Genomic DNA, 27,785 nt, shown 5'->3' on the forward strand with positions numbered 1-27,785 from the left:
ACTACACAGATATACGATGAAAAACCTTATAAGCTAACAGATCGATGAATAAGCCCGAAAAGGAACTCATCCAAAAATGCCAGTAGTACTCAATCAATCCTCGGTTTACCCGCTAAAGAGTCGTGTTTATTATATGATTTGGGTCATATCCTGAATACAGACATGCAATTGGTAGAGAAACAATTTTTTTTTTGAATAAAACAAGAAAATTTATTTTTTTCTTGTCCAAAAAAAAACATTTTTTTTTTTGCAAATTGCACATATGTTACTCGATTTTTTTTAAGACTAGCTATACTGTCCATTTGCTTGAAATCGCCAATTGCTATCGAGGACTTTACGGTTATTACACTTCACTTCTTGAAAGAAGCCACCCTCATAATTATTATTATGCCGTAGTATTCCGCAATGAGCTTAAATTAGATAAGAATTTTATTGTAAACACAATAATTCTATTTTATTGTCCGTAACGTGTATAAGCATATCGGCTGGGGCATGCCACCAATAGCCAACTTCAGCTTAGAACGCTGCCTGCTTCCCCTTAACTTTTAGTGCTATTTCTGCATTGTGCGCGGCGCAAAGTGAATGAGTAAGTGCGCGGATTTAACGATTCGTTTCGTTTGGAACAATAAATCGGTGCCGTTTGGGTGAAACAATGTATAGAAACGGTTGCTGGAGCGGCAACGGTGGTGGTGGGGGCGACGTCATTGCCATAGCTTTACTGTGGATTGGGCTTGCTGCACTCAACACACCGACAACGGCTATAACGACAAATGCCAGCGCGGCAATAACAATATCAACAATAATACCAACAACAACAATGGCAGCGCCAAATCCACAAATCCCATATACAGCAAATCGAAAAATAAATCCAAATACCGCGCAACTACGGCCAACACCAGTAGCAGCAGCAACAGTTGCAAAGCCTTTGCTCGCGTCCACATCCACATTGACACGCACACCCACAACAGCTGAGGCAGCTTCAGTCTCAGCTTCATCCTTAATATCCATGCTGCCGCCATTGAGTCGCACCAACGCTGCAAATTACTTCACTTTAACTGGCAAATTTAATCCGTTTGGTAGGAAGCGTCGGGCAGCAGCTGTAAATGCAGCTGTTGCTGCCACAACGCTTGACAGTAATCCTAATACCAACAGCTGGGAGAGTAACAAAAATAAAAGTTCTTTTACCACACCGTTAAATGTTAGTCAACATGCCGGCGAGCTGTGCAATCGTCGCTGCGTGGCTGGCGACAGTCGCATTTGCTATTTCAAATTTGTGCTCGAACATTACCAGGTCATGGGAGTGTATGTACGACCAAAACAATATACATGCATACATATGTATATACATATGTATGTATATAGCATGAAAAACTAACCACTGTACTTATGCGGTCACCCATACACATACACCACAACATACACAAGCTCATAGCTAAACATTTTTGTATACAAAAAACATATAAACGCAAAAATCCCTTCCCGTCAATGCCACAAATACTAGTCAGTTCGGACTCAGGCAGCAACCAGTGTATGCACAATAAAATATTGATTGTTGCAAAAATATCTCGACAGTTCGTGTGCTGGCTTCCTGAAAGCTGTGTGCAACCTGCAACCAACAACTTCCTGCGTTCTGTGTATCCTGTGTCCTGTGGTCGTCAGCCGTCAAAGCACTTTGGCATTCTCGCATAAGCATATTAACGTGTTTTTGTTGTTTTTTGTTTGCATTTATTTTAAATTTTTCCCATTTTTCACTTTCTTCCAATTCACATTTTCCCCGTTTTGATATTTTATTGCTTTTCCGTAACTGCTCCAATACTCCGCATCTCTCTTTCTTTCTCTCTACCGCTATGAGTTAAACGCTGACGGGGACTTGCCGTACACCGCCTGGCTTAAGAGTCATACACTGGCATTTGTCGCACCAATCGACTAACTGACCCACGTTGTTGTTGTGGAATATTACGTTTGCTAAATACTGCTGTCGACTATTTGGTCATTCGTTGAACTACAGCGCTGCCTGGTTGCTGCACTGAGTTACTGCTACATTCCCACTTTGCGGACCATCCCCGCATTTGCTGCATTTTTTTATTCCCTAACATTTTCCCGTTACTTCTCTCTTTGAACTACCTCCCCCACTACCACCTATCGGAGTTTCTTCTTTTATTCACCACCCAAACTTATTGTTCCCCTAATCATTTGCTTGCCCTATATTTTCTACCTTCTTGCGGCATCACATTTTCCACTCTTTAGCTACAACTTCTTCCCTATCATTACGCTGTTAGCTGCCTTTCCTTCATCATATACAGTGTCCCGCAAAATATATTTTACTTGTACCTATTATTGAAATTTTTACTTAAAAATATAATAAAAATAAGACGAAAAATTCTCAATGGTCAGTTTGGCAAAATATATTGGACTAGTTATTATTATTAATATATATTTAATAGAGCGGCCGCCCTAGTCGAATGGGTTGGTAGTACACGAAACCTCGGGCACGAAACTCTAAACGAAAAAGTTTTTTCTAACAGCGATGGCTCCTTGGCAGGCAATGGCACATCTCCAAGTGTATTTCTGCCATGAAAAAGTCCCTCACAAAAAAACATTTGCCATTTGGAGGCGACATAAAATTTTGGATCCCTCAATCTCCATTTGTGAAGAAATATTAAGACGCACACCGCAAATAGGAGGAGGAGTTCGGCCTTACTCCCAATGAAGTGTGTAAGCGTTTTAATATTTTATAGCAGAACCATTACTTTAGATGAGGTATGCATCTCCATAGAAACATATCACCTGTTAGGTTGTTATGATTTCTTGAGGAATACCTAACTAGGCTTGTTCTGCAGTTTCAGTTAACTTATTTTTGTCCAGAGAGGGGGTCACTGCCCATTTTTCTATTTACTATTTCTACAGATTACTTACTGGGATAAAGTGGGCCATTTGAGGTCATTCATATTTTCAGTCGGTCCAATTTCCCATCCAATCCAATATCTTATGAATTTTGAGGTGTGCTTGGGGTCATTATCATGTTACCCGTGAAAGTAGCATATTCCACTCTACATAGGGAATCAATACACTTTCAAATATATTATTAAACATAAATCAGTCCATTACGCTATTCATTTGGTACAGGCATTCAATGTCTCTCTCTCTCTCTCTTTGCCTTATCCCTATTTGGGGTCGGCCCTTCTTATCCTCTTGTGCCAAGTTCCCCTGCCATGCGTCGTTCCATCATCAAAGTGCTGGTCTCTTATGCCTCTTTGAATCGTATTTAGCCGAGTCGGTTGTGGTCTTCCTCTAGTTCTTGATGACTCAGTTATATTCATGACGAATTTGACGATGTGGCCTTCGTCTCTACACATTATGTATGCGTACCATCTTAGCCTGCCTTCTCTCCTGTTCTCCGAGATTTGTGAAATATTCATATCTTCTCTTACCTTGATGTTTTTCACTCTATCCAAGCACATTATTCCTGTTACCCAGCGAAACATTTTCATTTGCATTGCCCAACATTCCGAGCCTTACAGCTTTACTGGTCTCAGGCAGGTTTCGTACAGCCTTCCATTAATCGTTAATAACATTTTCCTGTCACATAAGACGCCCGTCAGACCGTGCCACGTTAAACACGCAGCATTAACTCTGTGTGTAACATCTTCGTTTATGTTTCCATTTTCTCTCAGGATCGATGCTGGGTACTTAAAGCTTGTTGTTACTGTTTTTGGCTTCTCATTAGTATAGCTTGCCTCTCATTGGTCTGCTTCCTCTTTGCCCAACGGTAGGTAAAGGTATTCGGTTTTCTTCAAATTTATGCGCATTCCGTGGTTTGTCAATATTTTAATTCCAAGTGTTCAGTTTTCTCCCGAGACAAGCGAGGTCCTCAATAATGAAGACTATATCGTCGGCGGGAAGAGGATATTCCATAGCGGTTTGTCTTGAACTTTAACTGTCATATGATCCATAACAATGTTAAACATCAACGGGCTGAGTGTTGAACTTTGGTTCACGCCGACCATCAATGGGATCTTTTGCGTTAGTCCGCCGGCGTAAATACTAGCGTGGTGGCTTCGTGGTGTATGTTTTGAATCAGATTAATGTATTGCTCTGGTATTCCTTTGGCTCTTAAGGACAGCCATACTAATCGCCTACATATCCTATCGAAGGCAAAACCCATATGCAGATTTTCCCTCCTACTGCGATATTTCTCCCTTAGTACTCGAATTACTTGTTGTTGACTGTCCAGCTACCAATCCGCATTGGCTTGGTGTTATATCTGGCATGTTTTCAAAGAGATCTTTTAAAACTCTTTCCCATATATTAAGGGTATGCGATGTAAGTTTAACCCTTCATAGTTTTCACATTTTTATATAGACATTTGATTGATTTTGGTAAACAGATCAAATAGCCAATTTACTCCTTCTGTACAATATTGCTTCTAGAATTCTGACGGTATCGGGTCGGGTCCACAGCTTTGGTTGTTTCTCATTTTGTTAATAGCAAGCGTTATTTGCACTTCTTCAATTTTCTCTATTAGCCCTAAGACTGCTCTACCTAATTCAAAAGATTTATGATCATTGTTCTCGTTCAACAGTTTATTGTAGTGTTCTGCCCAATGGACTTCAATTCTTGCTTCAGTCGTCACTGTTTCACCATTTTTGTTCTTGATGTGAGTCATAACCAGTAAATTATCCCCACACCATTAAACTCCTACGCTTTGCTAACAGCACCTTGACAATATGGTGGATCTAAGCACTTATTTCGTGGTTATCGAACTTTTCTCATTCCATCTAAAATTTTCAAACTAAATTTGGATTCATACGAAAAGAGTACGGTTGTCTAGCGTTTCACTAACAAATTTATTTTTTCATGAAGTAAATAATTTTTTAGCTGCGCTATAACTTCTTCCGTTCCGTTGCTTACTTTTATGTTTAGCGCCTTAACTATGCTTGGTGGCGCTTTAGCTGGGTACTGCTTTTGTTCTATGAGTATCCGTAAGTCTTCTTGTCTGCGTGTTGTAGCTTAGACCACGGTAGAGAGAATTCAGAAGATATTGTGTTAACCGACTCTCAGCCTCACCTCTCATTTGATGGAATCAGCTGATTTGAAGACGTAACAGGGGATGTGATAACGGTGTGCCTACGACAAAACTGAGATTGTGTTGGTGATATAAGAAAAAATCAAGGCTACAACAACCCATTGCCCATATTACTTCGTTGCCGTTTGACCAATGACTGATTGGAAGAGTGCGTGAAATGAGCGGACAGAATTCCCCCGCTGAATCGCCTATGACGTGGCAGCCGAAGTTATTCTCACAATTTTCCTTCGGATGTCAAACCTTCGTAATCTATCATCTTTGGCCATCTGTAATCATCATCTAACGTTCTCCATTTTAATGAGATTCCACAGCTCCATATTAAAAAATTTAAATGCATCAAAACTTTTACACTCATTTAAGCTTCACCAAAAGATATCTTACTTAAAGCTTACTTAAACTACGCATTACATGCACATTTGTGTACAAGAAAGATATTTTCGTCACTTACCGTGATAAATTCCGACGAGTTCAATATGTTTTGTCCGGAATTTTTTTGGCATTTCTGTTGGTTTTTTTAAATTTGCAAAAAACTGTTTGATAATAATTCAAATCGTATGCGATTATGAAGAAAAATTATTGAACTTAGTCCTAGAATACCTAATTTGTTTGATATTATTTGCTAATTTTTTAAAGTTATATAGTAATAAGTTTATATTAATACATAGTTCAATATATTTTGTCCGGCACTGTATATGCCAGTCACCCTTTACCCTACTTAACATCTAACTATCTCCCGTTCTCTTACCCACAATCCACAGTGCTTGTGGCCGCTGCTCGCTTGGCATTACCGCCGATTGCTTTGCACCGCAATGCATCTTGGCAGATGGCTATGAGAAGGGTGTTATGAGCATTAACCGTCAGCTACCCGGACCTGCTATTCAGGTGTGTCGTGATGATTTGATTGTAGTAGATGTGGTCAACCAAGCGCTTGGCACTGCCGCAGCTATTCATTGGCATGGTCAGCATATGGTTGCAACCCCTTGGTCGGATGGTGTACCCTTTGTCACTCAATGTCCAATACATTTTGCCAATTCGTTCCGTTACTACTTTTGGGCCACCGAAGTGGGTACGCATTTCTACCATTCGCATTCAGGTGAGTTTTGTGGCGCGGAAATGTCAAATGATTACAGCTGTATGTGTAGATATGTATGTATGTATAAGTATGCACTCACTCTTTAATTGAGTTACGAAGCAAGTAATGGCATGCGACAAGTGATTGCATCAAAGTGCTGAGGGTATATATTACAAATAAGATTTTTATAGAGGTTTATTTTTCGATTTAGTCTACGACCCTTCCAACGAAAGTGATTTTGGCAGGTGGCTACTGATTTGTGATCTATGTATTTAATATGACATTAAATTGAGTCAAATAATTTCGAAAATCGTAATTCAGTTCGAAAAATTTCGCTTACGCCGCTGCGTTCATCTTGCGGTGGACATTCGGTCCATTCGAATAACTTAGTCAAATAACCAGGGACTCTCGTTGATAATGTGCAACCGCAGAGAATGTATCAAACAAAGGTTGATTATCTTCTCTATGAAACAATTATTTTTCAGCGATGACCAAACTTGCTGGACAAAATTAGTAAGCCATCAATGATATGCCAATAAAAATTTTACTGAACGCCTATTTGGTATCAATTATGGGCTGTTGGATTCGTTGGCCCATTTTTTGTTCTGGAGTAATAAAGTTCTGGTTAAACTATGTTTATATATGCTGGTTTTTTATTTTTTAAATTTAATTTGATTTTGGTTTACACACACACTCAATTAAGCTTACCCAATTAGCATTTTACACCTGAAAACATTTTTATTTAATTTGTAAAATTGGAATTTGTTTTTAGCCTTCCACTTTGCTTGTGAAATTGAAAAATAAATTTAGCCTTAAAATAAAGTTTGCAATTTCTCTTACGCTTCCCCAACTTAGAGGGAGCAGCACCATCTCAGAGTAAATACACTAATTTTTCTGTTCTTCACAGAACTGTAGCATTATTATTATTATTATTATTATTAGGCTACTGCATACTGCAACGAAAATCGATGCAAAGCCCTATATTTTAAGGCTTTTTAAAAATTTTCGCACGTTCTAGTGTGTATTGTTTCATAATTTATATGAATCCAGGGCAATACCAACAAGGTAGTGTAGCCTTTTTCTCCCTCGTGCAGAACATTCACAAAGAATGTGTCTGAATTTTTAGTGTCCATTTCACAAAATCGACAGATGATGGTCTCTCTCTCTCTCTCTTAGCGTCACAGTTGTGATGGACCATAAGTTCATCAACAATCCTCCTCCTGAGAGACTGAATTCTCTATCTTGCCTCATTCCTCCAATTACGAACGTTCATCGCTATTAAGTCTGTTTCGACGTCATCAAGCCATCTCTTTCTTGGTCGGCCTCTCTCTCTTCCTCCAAATGGACGCAAAGTAAACACCCTTTTTTGGAGTCTCTCGTTCGACATTCTTTAATAAAACGTATTATGTTTTCACCACCAATTAGGTTTTTTTTTCAAATCGCAATAGCTGGTTTATATCATTAGCTTTCAGTGTCCACATTTCAGCACCATAAGTAAGAACCGGACGTATCAAAGTTATATATGTACATCTTGATTTTCTGCATTCGTGATAAAACCTTTGATGTGAACAATTTTAGATTTGTTTCATGTATTGCAATTGATGTACCTTTACTCGCTGATAGAACGAATCCCCTTTTTCAGCTAGATGATCAGCCATTTCATTTCGCTCATAAGCCTCATGTTCAGGAACCCAACTTATAAATACTGTGTTGAGGTTCCCCCACGTGTTAAGAAAGTTCAGGCAATCATATACTGTTTTTGAGGTGATAAGGTGATAGAAGGTCCGTCTGACGATCTAAAAGTATGTAAATGTGAGTTTCTCTTGTTTTCCTATGGAGGCATTCCCCCACACATATCTCGATGGCACCTGTTTCTGCCAAAAAGATTGTTCGATAAAAACTCACTGGCATCGATTTTTCAATTTAGGCCCATTACTTTCTGCCCGTGTTCTACTATCATCTAATTTCGATCCATCAGTAAACCATATCAGGGAGCCAGGTTTGAAGACTATAGAATTATTTCGCCAGACCGCCCGTTCATTAATAGGAACTTGAAAGTTCCTGAACATAATCGATTTAGGTGATAATGTATCAACCCTTTAAAGAATAGAAGTACGTCGAAAGTCTTCTAAGATCTTTAAATGTCCTTTCATATCCACTCTTTTTAGATCGGAGATGCCTTTTTAGCTTAAAGCGCTCAAACGAGCTTCTTTTTCAATTAAAATAGGAAGCGGTGGTATGCATAAAAGCAGACCTAATACGTCAGTTGGGCTTGTTTTCATTGTCTTGGTATACTGATACAGACGATGAGTTGTTGAGTTCATTTACCGCCTTTCGTTGCTTTGCTTTATGCTACCATGATGGGAAAGTGTAAGTGACTCTGAGCCTGACAACTGGGGTGAATTTCCAGTAAGTCATTCTAGGGCACTGAGATCCATCTTTTTCAAAAAGCCTTGTACAGTCAAAGAATGCTCTTGTGACTTTTGCAAAAATTTCTCACGATGAGAGTTCCAAATGAGCGTTTTACCCAGATTGATGTCAAGATAATTCCCTCTTAGGGAGAGTTGAATAGTTGATTCATTTAGAACAAGTCACTTGAGGTTGATGTTCTTTTTCCTAATGGCAGTAATAACACTACGTCAGTTTTCTATTGGAGAGAGCCTTTTGTCGGTGCAACATTCGTTTATTATATTGGGTATGGAATAAGTTTCCGCTCTCGTAAAAGAGCTGTCGCTGCTGATACTTTTTTGTGTTCGCTCTAGTAATATACTGGTGATTTAAAGGTGTATACGTGAGGTCTCGATCGCAGTAAAGAACTTTTTTTATCTGAGGTCAAAAAAGTATACGTTCGTCCCGAAAAACCAGCATTTGCGAGAATTCATGCATAATTATTATCTTTTAAAGAAAAGTGCAGTTGAAACGTGTCGTATGCTGATCAATATTTCACGCTCACGGCAATCACGCTCCATCAAATACAACTTGTAAAGAGTAGTTTCGACGCTTCCCAAGTGACAATTTCGACGTGAGTGATAAATATCGCGAAGGAGCAGCGAAAAAATTCGAAGATACTCAACTACAAAAATTATTGGATAAAGACGCATGTCGAACCCTTGATAATATGTTTACAGAGATGGATGTTGACAGATCAACCATCGGTACACGTTTGCACGCGATAGGGATGGTACAGAAAGCACATCAATTGAAGGAGAGGGATATCGAGAGACGTTGAGATGCTTCTTGAACGGCAGAAAATAAGAGGTTTTCTGCATCGCATCGTCACTGGCGATGAAAAATGGATCTATTTTGATAATCCTAAGCCTCGAAAGTGTTGGAGCTTGTCATGTGAACCAGTTCCATTGACAGCGAAAAATGTATTCATGTTTCAAAGGTTATGTTGTACACCTGGTGGGATCAGAAGGGTGCCATCTATTATGAACTCCTTAAACCATCACTGGCGATCATTACCGACTGCAGCTAATGCGTTTGAATTGACCTCTCAAAGAAAAGCGGCCGGAATGGGATGGTAGACATGACAAACTGATTTTGCCAACGCCAAGCCAGACGTTGTTAAATTGGTACAGAAATATTTAGAGGAACAGAATTAGGAAGTCTTGGCCCACCCACCGTATTCCCCAGACATTACAACTTCGGAGTACAGGGTTCCGATCAATGCAGTCAGCGGTTCAAATAATGAATCTAATCAAAAAAACTCGCATTTTTCATCAGAAAAAATCGTATGCTGCCTGAAAGATGGAGTAAAGTTGTAGCTTCCAATGGCACAGAAGAAAGGATGGAAACTTATTCCCATACCCAATACTAAGCGCTTGTTGCATGCGGTTAGAGATGGTTTCCTCATGCCAGCCTACTAGGTATACTAGCAGGTCATCAGCATAACCTTGAGTGTGGAAACTTAAATTGTTCAGTTTGTAGAGAAGTTATCTACAGAATAGGAGAAGTGCTCCCCCTTGCAGACAACGTCTTGTGGCCTTAATAGAGTTTATTGTTCCTCGTAGCTCTGCACTGAATTAGAATTCTAGAATTCAACAATCTATAGCCACAAATCAAGGAGAGTCACTTCTTGACTATACATCACACATTTTTTACTAAACCCATATTTTTATAAAGCGGCTGGCTAATCACCTACCCTCTCAGAAATCAAATAGATTAACGAAACCAGCGCAAAACAAGTCTTGCCGAGGACCTATGTTCCCGAGAGGAGTGAGCAAGGAAAAAAAAACATATTTTTATAAACTAATTTTTTTCTGTTTTCATGATATTTCGTTTACTAATTGAACTGCCTTTGCTCTTTTTATTGAATATACTTCAAGGAGCTGCATGAAGAATCTGAACAACTTTTTTTAAATTCCATTCAGGTTTATCCATCTTAAATTTCTGTGGCTTATCTTTCTTGTCCACCGTCGGGATATTTTTTCGATCATTTAGATACTATGTATTTGTCTTTCTTGCAATGTAAAATTCGAAGAAGTTCTTGGTCATCCGTCTGGAGCAAAACGTGCAAAAATCTTGCTCAAACTCAAATGCCCGGTGAAAACTTAGTTCAAGTTCTATGTAGCGCAATGAAGACTTCGGCTCTTGTTTTTTAAACTCACGCAAAAGTATTTTTTTTCTCATAGCAGATCTTGGATGGCATGCGCGATCGTCATGTTTTGTTTCATTAGGCCCAAGTTCTATGAACGGAATATCATTAAATTTTTACACAACATTCATGAGATGTTCATCCAAAAGATCATGTCACGAGTCGCTGTTATATGAATAAATATATCCCAACATATATTTCTCGATTCTATTAAGCTGTCAGCAGTTAAGTTAACAATTTAAAATACCCGAATGCCCTAGCAGTGCACTGGGTATAATACAGAGAACTACAACTTAAATTATAGTATTTATTCATCACATTTAGGTCATCACAAGGTTAACGGCCAGTATGGCGCGCTTATCGTGCGGGACGATCCGACGCTTATGCTCAACAGCAACACCTACGATTTCGATTTACCCGAACACTATATACTCATGTCCGATTGGATGCATACATATGCCGAGCAATATTTTCCTGGTGAGCCCAGTGCGGCAGGAATATTTCCAGATGCGGTGCTAATCAATGGGCGTGGTATTTATTATACAAAAGATGGCGTGCGAGCACCGACCATAGTGCCTCCAATGCGCTATTATGTCATACCTGGGAAGCGCTATCGTTTTCGTTTAATAAACTCGATTAGTCATTCGTGTCCTTTTCAGTTACAAGTAAGTATACCGTTTCAGTTTTAATAGAATTAAAATTTAATCATTAAACGCGATGATCTAGACAAAATCTGCCTTGGAAACGAATTTATATGAGCATGAAAATAAATGGGTTATAAATCATTCGCTCTGGTTCCGTTAAATCGGATTTTGGTGCAGTATGGGAATTGACTTGAATAAAATAGAATTAATGCTGCTTACGGTCTAGACTAAGGCTCCGAGCTTTGAGATAAATAAAATAAAGAATTGACGCGTACACTTCTGTTCTACTCCTCCTCCTATTTGTGGACGCGCCTTAGTGCTATTCTACAAATGAAGGGACCTTCACATTTAAGCCGACTCCGAACGGCAAATGGTTTTTTATGAGGAGCTTTTTTTGATGAGAGAAAAACACTCGGAGGCTTGCCATTCGCTGCCAAGGGTGACGGCTATTAAAAAAACTTTTTGATTTTGCGGTTTCGCGCACGGATATTCGAACCTACGCATTCCCGAATGGCAGTCATGCACCAACCCTTTCGGCTATGGTGGCCACCAAAGTTGACTTACCGAAGCTTGTGATGCTCGAAAAAGGTGAAAACAACGGGCATCGACTTTGATTACTGTGCAGGCGTCCTTTCTAGGAAGCGAAATAGTTCTATAGATGGGCACAGCTGCAGTGGGATCAACTCTATGTTATACTTTCTTAGTGAATCAAGTTCCCCATAGATGCCTCAATTTTCTAACAGATTTTTTCCAATTTATTTTCGTGCGCAAAAACACCATATGAACCCTAGGACTTTGCAGAGAGCGCTTGTAGAAAAAAGTGATTATGAAGCATAGTAAAATTTAATTTCCTGGCTGCGATCGGATAAACCAAAGATAATATACAGTTTAAATGGACAGCCACGAACCCCTTTAGGATTGTGCTTCCAACGAGTTCAGAGTGCGACAGACATGGCTAAAAGTTTATATGTAGAACTCTATCTGAGAGTTTCTTTGACTTACTGGGGGTGCAAGAACACCTATTTATCTGTCTGATTTTGCCAGATAAGAACATTTACCTGCAGCGTTTTCACCTAGAAGACGTACAGTACTTTCCTGAAATGTAACCAAACTCATAAAACATTTGAAACCCTTTGCCATTCAAAATGTGCATGAGAATATTGGCTCCTCAGTTAAAAATCTGGGTGTAGCCTACAATCAATGTTGCATGAAATGAGAGTATAAAAATGAATAGGAGACAATTGTGGGCCCATTGTGAAGATGTACAGCTAAGGTGAAGGAACGAGTGAACCAGTATGACGTCGTTCGGCTAGAGAATGCTCTGCAGAATTGGTCCACCCTCAGCATCGAAAATAATCACAGCCTTATCAAATGCATGATATCCAACAGGTTAACCAGGGTTAGGTTAGGTTAGATCAAAATAGTTGCCCAAAGAGTGGGCACACTTGGACGAAGAAATCAAATTCATCCATTGTGATATTTAGGAAATAAGATTGCGAAGGACGTAAGTAGGAGTAAGACCGAAAGGATAAAACGAGAGAGAGAGAGAGAGAGGAGAGGGATGACTGTATTGCGGTCAACCAGGGACTATCACACCAAAATGGCACCGTTGAGCCTTCTTTCCGTCATTTTTACCAAATTCAACGAGCTGTGAGCGAATTGATTACGAAATTTGTAAAACAATTCAAATTTACAAGGTGAAGTCCACAATAAACAAGACTGGCGTCATAGAAATTTTTTGATGGCATCTCTAGCTGACTGCCAGTGAAAGCTTGGTGACATTCGGTTAATTAGAAGCGAAGTTATTGTGTCTAAAGTGTCAGTCTGTTTGTGTCATCGGTACAAAAATGAGCTTCCAACAAAGAGCTGGTATCAAATTTTGTTTTAAAATCGGTAAAACGTTTACCGAAATATTTGATTTCATGAAAAAAGTGTATGCCGATGATTGTCTATCTCGAGCCAGAGTTCATGAGTGGTTTACACGTTTCAGAGATGGTTGTGAGAACATAAATGACAATTAACATACGGACCGCCCAAAATCAGTAATCACCAAAAATTCCATCGAAATTGTTCACAAATTTATCAAAAATGAACCGAAATCATCGTTGAAATTCATGGAATCGAAGTTGACATCTCCAAAACATCGAATTATCGCATTTTAACTGATCATTTGAGCTTACGAAAGGTATGTGCACGTTTCATTCCGCACAAGTTAACTGAGGACCAAAAATTGCTCAAAATTTAACATTCGAAAGACCTCAATAAAGAGGCGAGTAAAGGTGAGAACTTCTTTTACAACATTGTAACTGTTGATGAAACGTGGTGTTTCCAACATAAACCTGAAACTAAGCGTCAAAGTGCCGAATGGAAGGTTCCAGACGAGCCACCACCCAAAAAATCGTGTTTGGAGAAGTCAAAAATCAAGTCAATGCTCATTTGTTTTTACGATTCCAAGGGAATTGTCTACAAGGAGTTCGTGCCAATGGGCCAAACCGTCAATGCAATTTTCTATCGTGGCGTTTTGTCATGTTATCGTGTTGCATCGCATTCGTCGAATTTGTCCTGAATATCATGGCGCTTATTGCATAATAATGCACCATCTCATCGATCCACTCTTGAGGCTGATTTTTTGACTAGAAATCACATTTTAACCATCAACCACTCACCGAATTCGCATGATATGACGCCCTGTGACATCTACCTATTCGAAAAATTGCATTTGGTCATGAAAGAAAGACGTTTTGCGTCCGTAGAGGTCATCCAAAATGCTTGTACCGACATCCTGAAGGACATTCCGGTCAATGACCTGAAACACTCTTTCGAGACGCTTTTAGATCGTGCAAAACAGTGTATCGAGGCCAGAGGGGACTATTTTGAATAAATAAACTCGAAGTTAGCAGAACAAAGCTCATGTCGTTTCTATTTTAGCGCAGTCTTGTTTATTTTGGACTTCATCTTGTCTTATCATTTTAAGTTCTTCTTTTATTTAACTTTGTACAGATCTTTGTACTAAACCAAATTTTTTCCAACTCATCTTCCAGATCGAGCGTCACAATATAAGCATCATTGCTTCTGATTCTTACGACTTAAAGTCACGTGATTTCAATACGCTAATTTCCAATGCCGGTGAACGTTATGATTTTGTCTTGACCGCTAATAATACGGCTGGAGACTATTGGATTCGTGCACGTGGCATGGGCGTGTGCGCTATTCTACCCACCGAGTCTTTTGCCTTGATACGCTATGTAAGTAATGATGCCACAGGGGAGTCTGATGATGAACGTCCTCTGCCAGCAATGCCGCTATATAATGAGACTTTCATCCCGGGTGTGGTAAGTTATCATTTAGAGCATTTAAATAATATTGGATGAAAGCCAAAGTCCTTTGCTACCCCTTTTGCTTTTCAAGGTGGCTTGTTACTTGTCAGCATTTTCTGGATAATAATTATGATTAACTGAAGTTTTAAGAAGATTTATCAATTCGAGATTTGCCAACAATGATTTCCATATCTATGTACACATTATAGGCCGATCGGGCGAAGGCAAAAATCTCTTGAATTCAACAGTCACTGCCCAGTTTTAGTTCTCTATGGCAGAAATGCCAATGCTCAGAGTTTAGTATGTGAGCCAATTTTAAGATGTCCCGCTAGCCAAGTTTTTCTTATTTAATTTCATACAATCTTTAAATCGGTTTAGATTAAAGTTGCCTATCATTGATTTTGATTGCGATAAATCCGGTAGAGATTCCAACTATAATTTGCTGTCATCTACTTATTGAATAAATGAGAAATCACCCTTTCCTAGGCTACAAAAGGGTTCTGGACCTATAAATGGGTCCTGACTAATACATCTGTCATTTCGTCCTCGGTAATTCCTATGTATCCTATAGCCCATGTACTTGTTATGCACCTGTTTATTTTGGCCTACCAGTTTTAATGTAACCGGGAAAGAGTTGAGATTGATTGATTGTTGGCTGGCTATCAGAAAAATAATTTCCGCTAGTCCTTGTCGAATATATTTTTGGAATCTAAATTTTGTCTTGCTTTTAATAAAATCGGAATCATGGCAACATTTAAGCACTTTTTGTTCCACTTTGTATATTATTTTCTGGTATCGCGAAAATGGGTCCAACAACTCTGAACTTTTTCGCCAAAAATAAAACCGCAGTCATGCCTCAAACAGCTTCGCCCGATGAGACAAAATAGGGGACAAAATGTGAATTATTGTGAAGAGGACAATATGGAAGTTGGAATAGAATAAGAAAATATTTTTCGAGAAAAATAAAAAAGTCACCCTCCGCTCCGAACACACCTCCTTAATTTCGATCTACCAATTATGTACTTATCATTTTTTTCTTAAGATACTCGATTGTACAATTACTTGAGCGGCAACTGAGCTGCAAGTCCGATGCTTCTTTATCACAATAAATTCTGGAAGATCGGCAAGCGTGAATCTAAGCATAATGAAATGGCAAACTCCATTAAATGCTTTCACAGTTTAATGACTTAAGTAGTTCTGACAGCTACTGAGTCTTTATTGGCAATATTTTGCCCCCCCCCCCTTTATGTCAGCATCAATCTATTTCGCTTAAATTTCTTCAATTTTAATTTTATATATTTATTTTTTATTCAAATTAATAAATATTTTGATAATTACTATGCCGGCTTCAAAGCTCAGCAATGGCACTTCCTGCGAAATGGCAAGCATTGGTTTTAAATTTAAAGTTTCTCCCTAACGGCTGAACGTATGAGCCAGGAGGGGACCGCGTCAGCCACATTTTTCGTGCGTTCACAATCGAATCTTATTTCAAGGTCAAAGTATCGAATCTAACAGCTAGCCGTAGTATTTCTTCACGTTGAATATTCAACGTTTACGTGATGTCACAAGTGAAGATTTGATTCGTTCACAGATACGAAGGTTTCGACCACAAGCGCACGACCATCCGAACATCGAGAACTAACATAAATATTGAACTCATCCCTTCAAGTTTACATGAGAATCTACTTCAATCCATGCGCAAGAGAACAACTGCCCTGGGACTTCTAAAAATTATTTTGCCTGAAAGATGGAGGAAGGATCTTAGACTTCAACTTAACAAAATTCAAATCGTGCAAGGGTTCGAGCTTAATGATTTAATTTGTTTTCTTTTTTCCCTTGTTCACTCCAGTTAGGAGCATATGGCCCAGACAAAAGTCTTCTATCTTACACGGTTGTGGGCTGTTATTTTTGCGTCGTCCCATGTGATGTCGGCACCTGCTAGCTCGCAAAACATCGTCATTCTGCAAGTATTTTTTGGCCGACCGCGACCTCTGCTCCCTCGCGAGTTTCAATCCAGTGCCATTCTTGTGATGTTGTTGTTGTAGCAGCATAAACATACCCGTGCATATACGAGGAAAGCTTCTGAAGTGATATGACTTGGCCGGATATAAATCCGGGTCGTTCCGGTTACGTAGAACCGACTGTCGTGGGAACGTCACGATTCTTGTGATGTTATCTGGTGGTTTTCTAAGCGTGTGACCTGTTCATTGCCACTTTCTGCATTTGCCATAAGATGGGTTCCTCATTTGTTAATTTCCAGAGCGCATCGTTGTTGACAAAAGATTCTAACCTCTGTATGATGGTATTAGAGACCAGCCATGTTTCACTTCCGTACAACAATGCTGACTGCAGTTTAGAACTGAATATTCGCAGTTTAGAGTGCCTGGAAATCTTGCGAACTCGCCCATACTGTATGCATTCGCTCGAACGCCACTCTTGCTTTGGTAGCAAATGTTTTTGACTAATTCCACCGGGCAACTTTCAACCTTTATAGATCTTGCTTTATTGTGGTTGACTCTCACAGCTTCGGTCTTGGCGATGTTGGTCTCCAGTCCAACAGTGCATGCCAGCGTGACTTGCCTGTCCGCCTTTGTTGGCATGTCAGTGAGTTTGTGAGAGAGGAGGCAGATGTCATCGGCGAAATGATTACAACTTGGATAGAAATTTCTGCGAGACAATGTTGATGCGATTTCGTACGTACGTAAACACTAACTTTTGGTATGATGAAACCCATTTACATTTTCCTTATTTACAAGTAAAATTCTCGTTAATGGTCACCGAAAGGACAGAACCTACCATTAAAACATCAGCATCCACTTCACAATCTCAAAGTCACGTTTGGTGTGCATTGTAGGGCTGCAAAAAAATTGAAAATCGTCGAGGGCAAAGATTTCCTCTAGATGATGTATATTTTTTTCTTTCTTCAGTACTCACACATGGTTTCATCAAGGCGATGCCACGCCGCACATGACCAGAGATACCATGTTGATAGTGTGTGATTTTTTCCCTACTAAACTGATAAGCCATTTCGGGAACATTTCCAGGTTGCCCGATCTTACCCCCTATGGACCTTTTTCTGTGTCTATGAATCAAACCGGGTGACCATCTCATCTCTAAAAGAAAATATCATTCGCTAGGTTAATGTCATCCCAGCATCACTTTCGCAGCGAGTGGCATGAAGTACGGAGGACAAATTCCTGTATTAAAAAAAAATTGCTCTTACCTTGTGTGTGCTAACATATTTACTAAAGGTTATTCTTAACATTAGTAATCCGTTTTTAATTTATTCTTTAATTCCTATTCCTACCACCGACCATCCAGTAATTCGGCTAATTTACCATTGATTTATTGAAGTGAGAGTATATACTTATATAATTCATAAATTCAACCTTTCTCTTTCTTCACCAGTTTCTCAATCATCCCAACGGCACCTGTGGTGCTGCCGACAATCACTGCATTAGCGAACTTGAAGCTCTGGAAAAAGATGAACCATTGCGCACTGCCATACCAGATCATCAATTCTTGTTGACTTTTCATAACTTCCCTGTACCTAATAGTGAGATCTTCAAGAATGGCACTTACTATCACTTTGCGAGTGAGTTCTCCTCTCATATCCTTTCAGCAGTGCACATATAGATAAATTTATATACTTACATCAATCTCAAAAATCCCTCTCATAATCATTCTAGACCTTCAAAACAACCTAACCATAGTGGGTGCCATTAACAATCTTACTTTCGTCTTTCCCAATTATCCGCCACTGACGCAACCGGAAGCAATGAACGAAACACAATTCTGCACTGAACTTGAACGACCAGCTGCATGTCTGGGAAATCGTCTCTGTCCATGTGTGCATCGACTACACATACGATTGGGCAGTATTGTGGAGCTGATTTTAGTAGATGCAACGGAATGTAAGTGTGTTTGTGCTTACGTACATATGTAGGTCAGTGTGTTTAAGGGTTTGTTATTAGTTGGCCACTAGATTTCAAAGTGCAAAAGTTCATATTTGTAGTTGCACTTATTTTCCAAATATTATCTTCATTTGCTATTCTACCTTTTCTCAAATACTCTCGTATAAAAAAGTATTTATACTTGAAATGCACTTACTATGTATATACTTATACAAGTGTATGTTTGTATGCTTCTATGTGTATTGGCTTCTAGTGGTTGGCCGCTTGCATCATCCTTTTCACTTGCATGGCCATCGTTTTATTGTAACTGGCTTGGGACGTGATTCGAGTGGAGCGCCAATAACTGTTTTGGCTGCCAAGCAATTGAAAGCCAACAAATTGTTGCCATATAACAGCAACAATACAAGCCCACCATTCAAGGATACTGTATCGATACCGAGTCGCGGATATGCAGTTGTACGTTTTCGTGCTGAGAATCCGGGTGAGTATCAATATTTGTGACTTGAGTCTAAGCGGAAACTACTTTATGAAGTAAATACAGCAGGTAAGGAAGTGCTAAATTCGGTCCGAATCAAAATTTATATACCCACGCTTATTTAAGTAGAATTTTATTTGGGCTGACTTTACATTTTCGCAATTAAGCAACTCGTAACAATGGGAGTTCTATCCTATGAAATGTGAAGGATGCATGGACGAAAATTTAGTCTTAGAGTACAAAAAGTGGGTATGGTTTTGTCAGATCTCGAAAATACTTAAGTCGAATCTAACTGAGGTGGGGTGCAATAAGTACAAGGTGGCGCAAATTTATGCATCCAATTTTGTTTTTGAATAACTTTTGTTTGAATAGAAAAAAATTATTTGGGGTGATGGCAATCTTTATTTTGAACTTTACACGCTCCTTTGCGTGTCTGCTTGTATACTATGGCTATCTAGTTTACAAGTGTCTCATAAGATTGGTATACGATGCCATTTGCAAAAATTATAAAACTCCTCATAAATAAATAAAAAATAAATAATTGGCGGGTACACTTCTGTTAGGTGTTTGGCCGAGCTCCTCCTCCTATTTGTGGTGTGCGTCTTGATGTTGTTCCACAAATGGAAGGACCTACAGTTTCAAGCCGACTCCGAACGGCAGATATTTTTATGAGGACCTTTTTCATGGCAGAAATACACTCGGAGGTTTGCCATTGCCTGCCGAGGGGCGACCGCTATTATAAAAATGTGTATATTAATTTTGCTTTCACCGAGATTCGAACCAAGGACCGCTCTGTGAATTCCGAATGGTAATCACGCACCAACCCATTCGGCTACGACGGTCATAGATCTATTAATTTTACGCCACCTTCTATATCAGGTTTGGTCATGTTCTATGAAGTCGTTATCGAGATACACGCATTTACCCAAAGATGGTATATTTTAGACACTTGAAACTTGCACTTTGCTCTACCTAAATTCATTGGGATATAAAACTGCGTACACAAAAAAATTCTGGTTAAAAGGCTGAAAGTTTTAATAAGAAATTGGAAAATTGTATATGAAGTTTGAAACTTTGATTCATATGTTTTTGTTTTGTAGTATGAACTATATTTAAAAAAACAAAATAGCGGTATGCTTCTATTTTTTAAACAGGGTGCATACTCGTATGAGATTTCTTCTCTCCTAGGGGTACAAATTAATATCAAGAAGTACACGGATATGATAAGCGCAACACATCGGAGCCTCTTGAACTACCAGCATTTTATGGGCGATTGTTAGTCACACACGGGAACTTTTTTTCAAAACGAGTACTCTTGAACTATCTGAAATTGAGCAGTCGGATGTGAGTTACAGGTTAGCCTTGACAAATTTTTGAAAAAAACCTGCCAGCGTAATAACCTTCTACGTATTGCAAGAGTAAAGCCCTAAAATATGTATGTACTTCTTCTCAAATATGAACGAGACTTTATCAATAAAACGGTCCGCGGATGACATATGGCAAAAATAAATTTTTTTTTTTTTGGTAGGACTGTTATAAGCTTACATGACAAATTTCAGCGTGATATGTCACATAGTTTGTTTTCTGTGCTACTGTAAACAAGTCAAGCTCGAGTGTGTTCCTCGAATTTAACGATGGAAATTCAAGTTGAACAAAGAATTTGTTTGAAATTTTGTTATTCCAACAAAATTTCGGCTTCAGACGCCTTAAAAATGTTGCAGACAACCTATGGGGACTCTGCTCTATCGCGTGCACGTGTTTTCCAGTGGTACAAATCGTTCAAAGAGGGCCATACATCAACCCAAAAAACCACGCCAAAGTCGCTCAAAAATTAAGGTTATGCTGACTGTTTTTTTCGATTACGAAGGTGTGGTGCACTCGGAGTTCCTTCCGCAAGGCCGATCGGTTAACGCTGAATATTATTCAGACGTTTTAAAGCGTTTGCGCAAGAACATTCGTCTTAAAAGGAAGGAATTGTGGGACAACAAGTCATTGTTCTTGCATCACGATAATGCACCTGCTCATACATCACGTCTTGTTCGCGATTATTTGAACAAAAATAATGTTAATATCGTTCCGCAAGCACCGTATTCGCCTGATATGGCTCCATGTGACTTTTTCCTGTTTCCCAAGCTCAAGTTGCCGCTCCGTGGAAAACATTTTGAGACAATTGAAGTCATAAAAGAGAATTCGAAGAAGGAACTGAAATCCATACCGAAATCGGCCTTCCAGAAATGCTATGATGATTGGAAAAAACGTTGGCATAAGTGTATCGCCTCCAATGGTGATTACTTTGAAGGAGATAAAATAAAAATTGAACAATAATTAACCGTTTGTGTTTTATTAAATCAGTCTCGTTCATATTTGAGCAGAAGTATGTAAGCTAATAACTCTAAGCAGAAAGCTACAATTTGCATAGAAAATTTAAAGTTTTGCAGCTAATCTCTCCTGGAAGGTTCTTTTCTTCATAAATTCCACGAATCTGCAAAAGAAGCGCGTCTGTAAGCCAAAATGTGCCAAACAACCACACACAAAATTTCAAACTGTATTAACCCTTAACAGCTGAGAGCTTTTTTCGTTAAGACGACGGTAAGCTAAGTGAAATTCTAAAACGTTAATAAGAATGAAAACTTAGACTAAGCATTTAAACTGATTTATTCAGATATGAATTCAATATATTTACTTGATTTATAATTTTATATGATCAACAAACTAGGGATGCACAAAGTTGCAATATTCGTTAGAGAAAACTACAGTGATGATAAAAAAGAGGTTGTCTGTAAAGTCGGTTTACTGACGATAGCTTAACCCTTTAGCCTATAGCCACGAGTCTGACTCGTGGTAAAGAATTTGTGCCATAAGCGAAAACAACGAGTCTGACTCGTGGTAAAGACTTTGTGATCAATTGATTATGATTACTTCCTAGACATCTTAAAATTACTATTTGTACCTAAACATTGTTTATTATTTCACAATTCCTTTCGTTGCATTGAAATATATATGTTACGAAAAGTATACACTTTGCGCCAGTTCGGGTACACGGCTGAACAGTTGAATGGCACGGCGCGCGAACGAATTTCTTGCGTATTATAGCTCGCGCAATTGGTAGATATCGTGTAGGCTAAGGGGTTAACGTGATAACGTCATAAGAAAATACTGATTGAATGGTTGCATTTTCAAAAGAAAATTTTAATTTTATTTGTTTGATAGATATTTTGTATGGATATAGAGAATGAGTTAACATTAACATAACATAATATACTTTAACATAACATAACATAACATAACATAACATAACATAACATAACATAACACAACACAACACAACATAACATAACATAACATAACATAACATAACATAACATAACATAACATAACATAACATAACATAACATAACATAACATAACATAACATAACATAACATAACATAACATAACATAACATAACATACCATAACATAACATTACATTACATTACATAACATAACAAATTACCCCGTATTAAAGCACTTATCAACAGCTTTCATTTTATACCCATATTGTACATACACAACCAAAGGTTACCCGGGTCCACGTTTTGACCTATATTTCGAGACCCCAGTCACGGAGCGGCATGAAAAATACTCTGTACTAAAGCATTCACCAACAGCTTTCATTTGATACCCATATTGTACATACACGTCCGAAGGTTACCCGGGTCCACGTTTTCACCTATATCTTGAGACCCTATCTACCAATAGGTATTCAAACTATACGGAAATCATCTTCAATACCTACTTAACAATGTGTGTAAGTTTGGTTTAATTCGGTTCAAAGACACGGCGGATCCACGTTTTGGCATATATTTCGAGACCCTAGTCATCAATAGGTATGAAAACTACCCCATATTAAAGCACTTATCAACAGCTTTCATTTGATACCCATATTGTACATACACAACCAAAGGTTACCCGGGTCCACGTTTTGACCTATATCTCGAGACCCCAGTCACGGAGCGGCATGAAAAATACTCTGTACTAAAGCATTCACCAACAGCTTCAATTTGATATCCATATTGTACAAACACATTCTAGGGTCCACGTTTTGGTCTCTATCTCGAGACCCTAGTCACGGAGCAGCATGAAACATACTCTGGACTAAAGCATTCACCAACAGCTTCCATTTGATACCCATATTGTACATACACATCCGAAGGTTACCCGGGTCCACGTTTTGACCTATATCTCGAGCCCCATTTCCAAAATAAAATATAATCCATGTTACTCATGGATGATATAGCTTTCGAATGGTGAAAGAATTTTTAAAATCGGTCCAGTAGTTTTGAGCCTATTCATTACAAACAAACAAAGTTTTCCTCTTTGTAATATTAATATAGTATAGACAACATATCTTATAAGGTATATGGTAAATATTACCATACATTTTTTCCTTCATATATAATAAAAAAATTAATAATTATAACATTAAAACAACAGGTATTATTAACAAACTTGGTTTTATTTTAAATTCTTCAAGTGAATCAAATTAATAATAATCAATAAGAAGGCATATGCAAATACAAATACGTGAATTTATATATGTACATTTGCGCATATACATACATACATATATACGCTCACTTAAGTAGGAGAGAGCAAGATATCGAACGTTGCCGTTCGTTTGCTTTGTTTGCTTTGTCGTTCGTTCCGCCCTTTCGCTTGCAGTTCATTCAATGCAATGAGCAAGGTAACGGCAATGAGCAAGGTAACACTAATATGAGCAAGGTAACACTAATGAGCAAGGTAACACTAATATGAGCAAGGTAACGGCAATGAGCAAGGTAACACTAATATGAGCAAGGTAACTACATATGAACAGTAATAAGCAAGGTAACACTAATATGAGCAAGGTAACGGCAATGAGCAAGGTAACTACATATGAACAGTAATGAGCAAGGTAACTACATATGAACCGTAATGAGCAAGGTAACACTAATATGAGCAAGGTAACGGCAATGAGCAAGGTAACTACATATGAACAGTAATGAGCAAGGTAACGACACATTTTTTCGTGCGTGCAGCCTGTTAAATCGAATTATAAGACGTTATCACGTCAATAAAGTAAATGAAAACTGAATTATTTTCATGTCTCCGTATTGCGGCCATTCGTTTTCTACCGCATAAGTACTATGCCCTCGAAGCGGGGCCTTTCGGCTGTTAAGGGTTAAATCAGAAATGACTCAATCGAATGGAATAGTGACTTTTTTGCTACAAAACTTTAAAATATTTACGAATGCTGCATTAATCAAAATTACATAATTCAATCATTTTACAAAACTGTTGTTCAAGATACATAAATACTGCAAATTATGAAAGAGGTTATATTCGATATTAACTTTGTGGAATACAGCACTAGTCTAGAGGGTCTTTGTTTAGGTTTACGGAAGCATACAATTTCGACCGAAAGCGTGAATAGTTTATCGAAATTCTTACCTAAATCGCCATTTTTGACCCTTCTCGAAAATAAGAATCTTTATGCAGTATATTTGAAGCCTCTAACTTCTAGCTGAAAGGGTATTTTCGATCCTTCTTCAAAATAGGAATTTTCGGTAACACATTTTAACCCTTTACCTCGAACTTAAATGGGCATTTTTGACACTTCTGCAAGACAGGAGTTTTGTGGTAGTATATTTTAAAACTCAATCGGCATTCCCGATCGATTTTCAATATAAGAATTTTTGGTAACACATTTTAACCCTTTAACTCCTACCAAAATTGGCATTTTTGACACTTCTTCAAGAGAGAATTTTTTTGGTAGAATATTTGAAACCTAAATCGGCATTTCTGATCCCTTTTCAAAATATAAATTTTTTTACATTTTAAACCTCTAACTCCTACCTAACTCCTTTTTGATCCTTCTTCAAAATAGGTATTTTTGTTTAGTATATTTTAACCCTCTAACCTCTGGCTAAAAAACATATTAGATCCTTCTTCAAAATTGGAATTTTCGGTAATACATTTCAACCCTCTAACTCCTACTTAAATGGGCATTTTTTACCCTTCTGCAAAACAGAAATTTTTGGGCATTCTATTTTAACCACCTTAACCCCTGCCTAAATGGGCATTTTCGATCCTTTCACTTTTTCATATAAAAATGCAGCTAGTGGATTAAATTGTTCTACAGAAATTTAAAGCAGACAAATTTACTGGTGGTCACCGAAGACAAAAAACTTGTACGGTTTAAGGTGGGCGCACAAGATTAAGGTGGGTGTTCCAGCTAATGCTTGCTCATTTAGTATAGATAGATTGCCAACACATACAGCGTTAGAGAGGATGATTTTGTGTGGAAATCAAACTTACCGAATAGCCTCGGATGATATAAAAATTAATTTGAAGATCCCCTGACTAGTACTGGCTTCGGTAAAGGTAATTCGTATTCGATTTGATTAACCCGTGTTGGATGGTTGGTTGGTGTAGGTGTTGTCTGAATGACACAACCCAGAGCCAATTAGCACAAAAGATGCCATTTTGATACCCCACTTGAAGAACCACTACTTTTTATTAGCCGAACCATCTTAATTTGTCTATGAATCTGCCTATGCCGACAATTTTCTTTTCTGCAATTTCTTTCAAGTTAGCCTTCGAGAATTCCCCCAGCATTCTATGTCGTAGAGCAACCAGACTTGGGCAATTACGCAGATAGTGAAAACTGTTTCTTTAGCTTCTTCTTGGCTGCAGCTTCTACATTTAGGTATTGTTGTACGGTCACCCCATATTCACCACCCCATATTCACCAACCCATCATCAAGGCCAGTGGCCGGTTATTGTTGACGTAATTCTGGAAAAGTCTGCTCGTGGCTTTCTTAACACTCGTAAATTTCCTAACACTATCAAAGTTTTGAAAAGAAACGGAACATTTCTTGCAGAAAAATTATTTTGGTTTGTATGTTCGCTGGGTGCCAAACTTTACTATGCATTAATAAGCAGGAAAATGGTAGGTCGCATATGTGTGATCTCTAATATCTTGTTTGTTACTTATTTGTTACTGTGTTGCTCACTACTCTTTCGAATATATCTACCTACTTTGCTTCAAAGGCAGAGCAGCCCATGCCGTGCAACGGTTAAGCCTGCACTGGCCACTAAAAATTTCGAATATGGCTCTCTATTTAGTGTCTATTAGTATTTCATTATTTTCGTGAAATTCCATGAAAGCTTAGTTAAAAAATTTTCGGTTTTGTATTCATGTATAAAACTACGGTCGCCTGTGTTGGCATCAAAGTTTTGTTTGCTCACAACCTATAAACAAGCAACGATATGCTCAGCAAGTTTCTGCAATATATTCCGATTGAGGTGGACATACGGCTAGGTGTACGTGCTTAACACATATTTATATGCAATTGCAATTCCGAGCAATTTTCAATGCCAATTTTCCATACCATTAACTCATGACACTTCGATTTTGCTGTACGAGTATTTGTACGTATAATACAATAAAGTTGGCATAAACGCCAGCACTAACGTACCGCAATATTGGCCATATTTCTTGGGTTCCACAAATAGTTTTAAGTGGCAATTAAGCCGCATGCATAACAAAGGATATGAAAATTTTGTATCTACTGAAGAAAACCAAAAGATTTGAGACCAAATAATTTCCAACAACCCTCTCTCTCTGACTCCATTGATGTTACTCATACGCCGTGTTTGACAGCTGCAAGCTGGTTTGGGAGTATTTCGTTTAAATGGGGAAATATTGTTTTAGTTAATAGTTGCATATGTGAAATAGCTTTAAGTCTTCTGTTGAACCCAACGTCACAACTTGTCCACTGGCATCCTTGGTACAGCTGTTGTTGTTGTTGTTGAAGTGGTTGAGTATTTCCACTGAAATAATCCTAATCCAGCACCGTTTTACTACCACCGTCCTCGTATAATGATGTTTGATAATTTTTTTTTTTTTGTTCTAAGTCAGTTCCATTTAGTGAGGTCCAAGTATAGCAGCCAATTCTTTATCTCGCTGCCTGAGATCTCATTAATTTGCTGCAAGGAAGGCTTACCAAAGGAGCGGAGTTGTGCCCTAGCTAGCCCTGGACATTCACATAAGTAGTGGAAAAGACTTTCCTTCGCCCCTTCCTCTTGACAGCTTCTGCAGATAGGATTGAAGGGTAGGTTGAGTCTTGCTGCGTGATCCCCTACCTTCCAATGTCCTGTAAGGGTTGCAGTGCTGCGTGAGATGTTTGGCCGAGAGCATCCTAACAGATCATTCGTCCCTTGGATTTTGTACGATGGCCATGTGTTTTTTGTTGTAATACATGTAGTTAGTTGCTTCTATCTTCTTTCGGCTAAAGCATGATAGTGTGAAGCAATGGATGCTTTTAATGTGTTCAGTGGGGTGGAGACTGCCACCGCCTCTGCTATTTCTAGTGTCGAACCTTTTCTTGCTAGCTCATCCGCTATCTCATTACCCCGTATGTTACTGTGACCGGGAACTCATATCAAAGTGATTTCAAGCCAATGACTAAGCATTTCCAGCTCCTCTCTACACTGCAAGACTAGTTTGGATGAAATGGAGTTGAAGTCCAAGGCCTTTATAGCTGCTTGACTGTCTGAGAAGATAGCTAGTCTTGCACCAACTTCCTTTTAAAGTTTTAATGATTTGCATGCTTCTCTGATCGCCAACAGTTCTGCCTGGAACACGCTGGTATAGT

The 27,785-nt window shown here is 38.6% G+C and overlaps 1 protein-coding gene across 1 annotated transcript in view; it reads left to right on the forward strand.

Moving 5' to 3' along the window:
- Nucleotides 1–652: 652 nt before the first annotated feature.
- Nucleotides 653–27,785, forward strand: part of LOC129250486 (uncharacterized) — a 39,809-nt gene continuing 12,676 nt past the window's right edge. Inside the window, exons 1-7 of the mRNA XM_054890132.1 lie at nt 653–1,302; nt 5,845–6,179; nt 11,080–11,420; nt 14,441–14,731; nt 18,125–18,311; nt 18,406–18,630; nt 18,884–19,111. Coding sequence (XP_054746107.1) covers nt 653–1,302; nt 5,845–6,179; nt 11,080–11,420; nt 14,441–14,731; nt 18,125–18,311; nt 18,406–18,630; nt 18,884–19,111 — 2,257 coding nt within the window. The remainder of the gene's footprint in view (nt 1,303–5,844; nt 6,180–11,079; nt 11,421–14,440; nt 14,732–18,124; nt 18,312–18,405; nt 18,631–18,883; nt 19,112–27,785) is intronic.

The sequence above is a fragment of the Anastrepha obliqua genome, chromosome 1 (genome assembly GCF_027943255.1).
Source record: "Anastrepha obliqua isolate idAnaObli1 chromosome 1, idAnaObli1_1.0, whole genome shotgun sequence".
Classification (NCBI taxonomy): Eukaryota; Metazoa; Arthropoda; class Insecta; order Diptera; family Tephritidae; genus Anastrepha; species Anastrepha obliqua.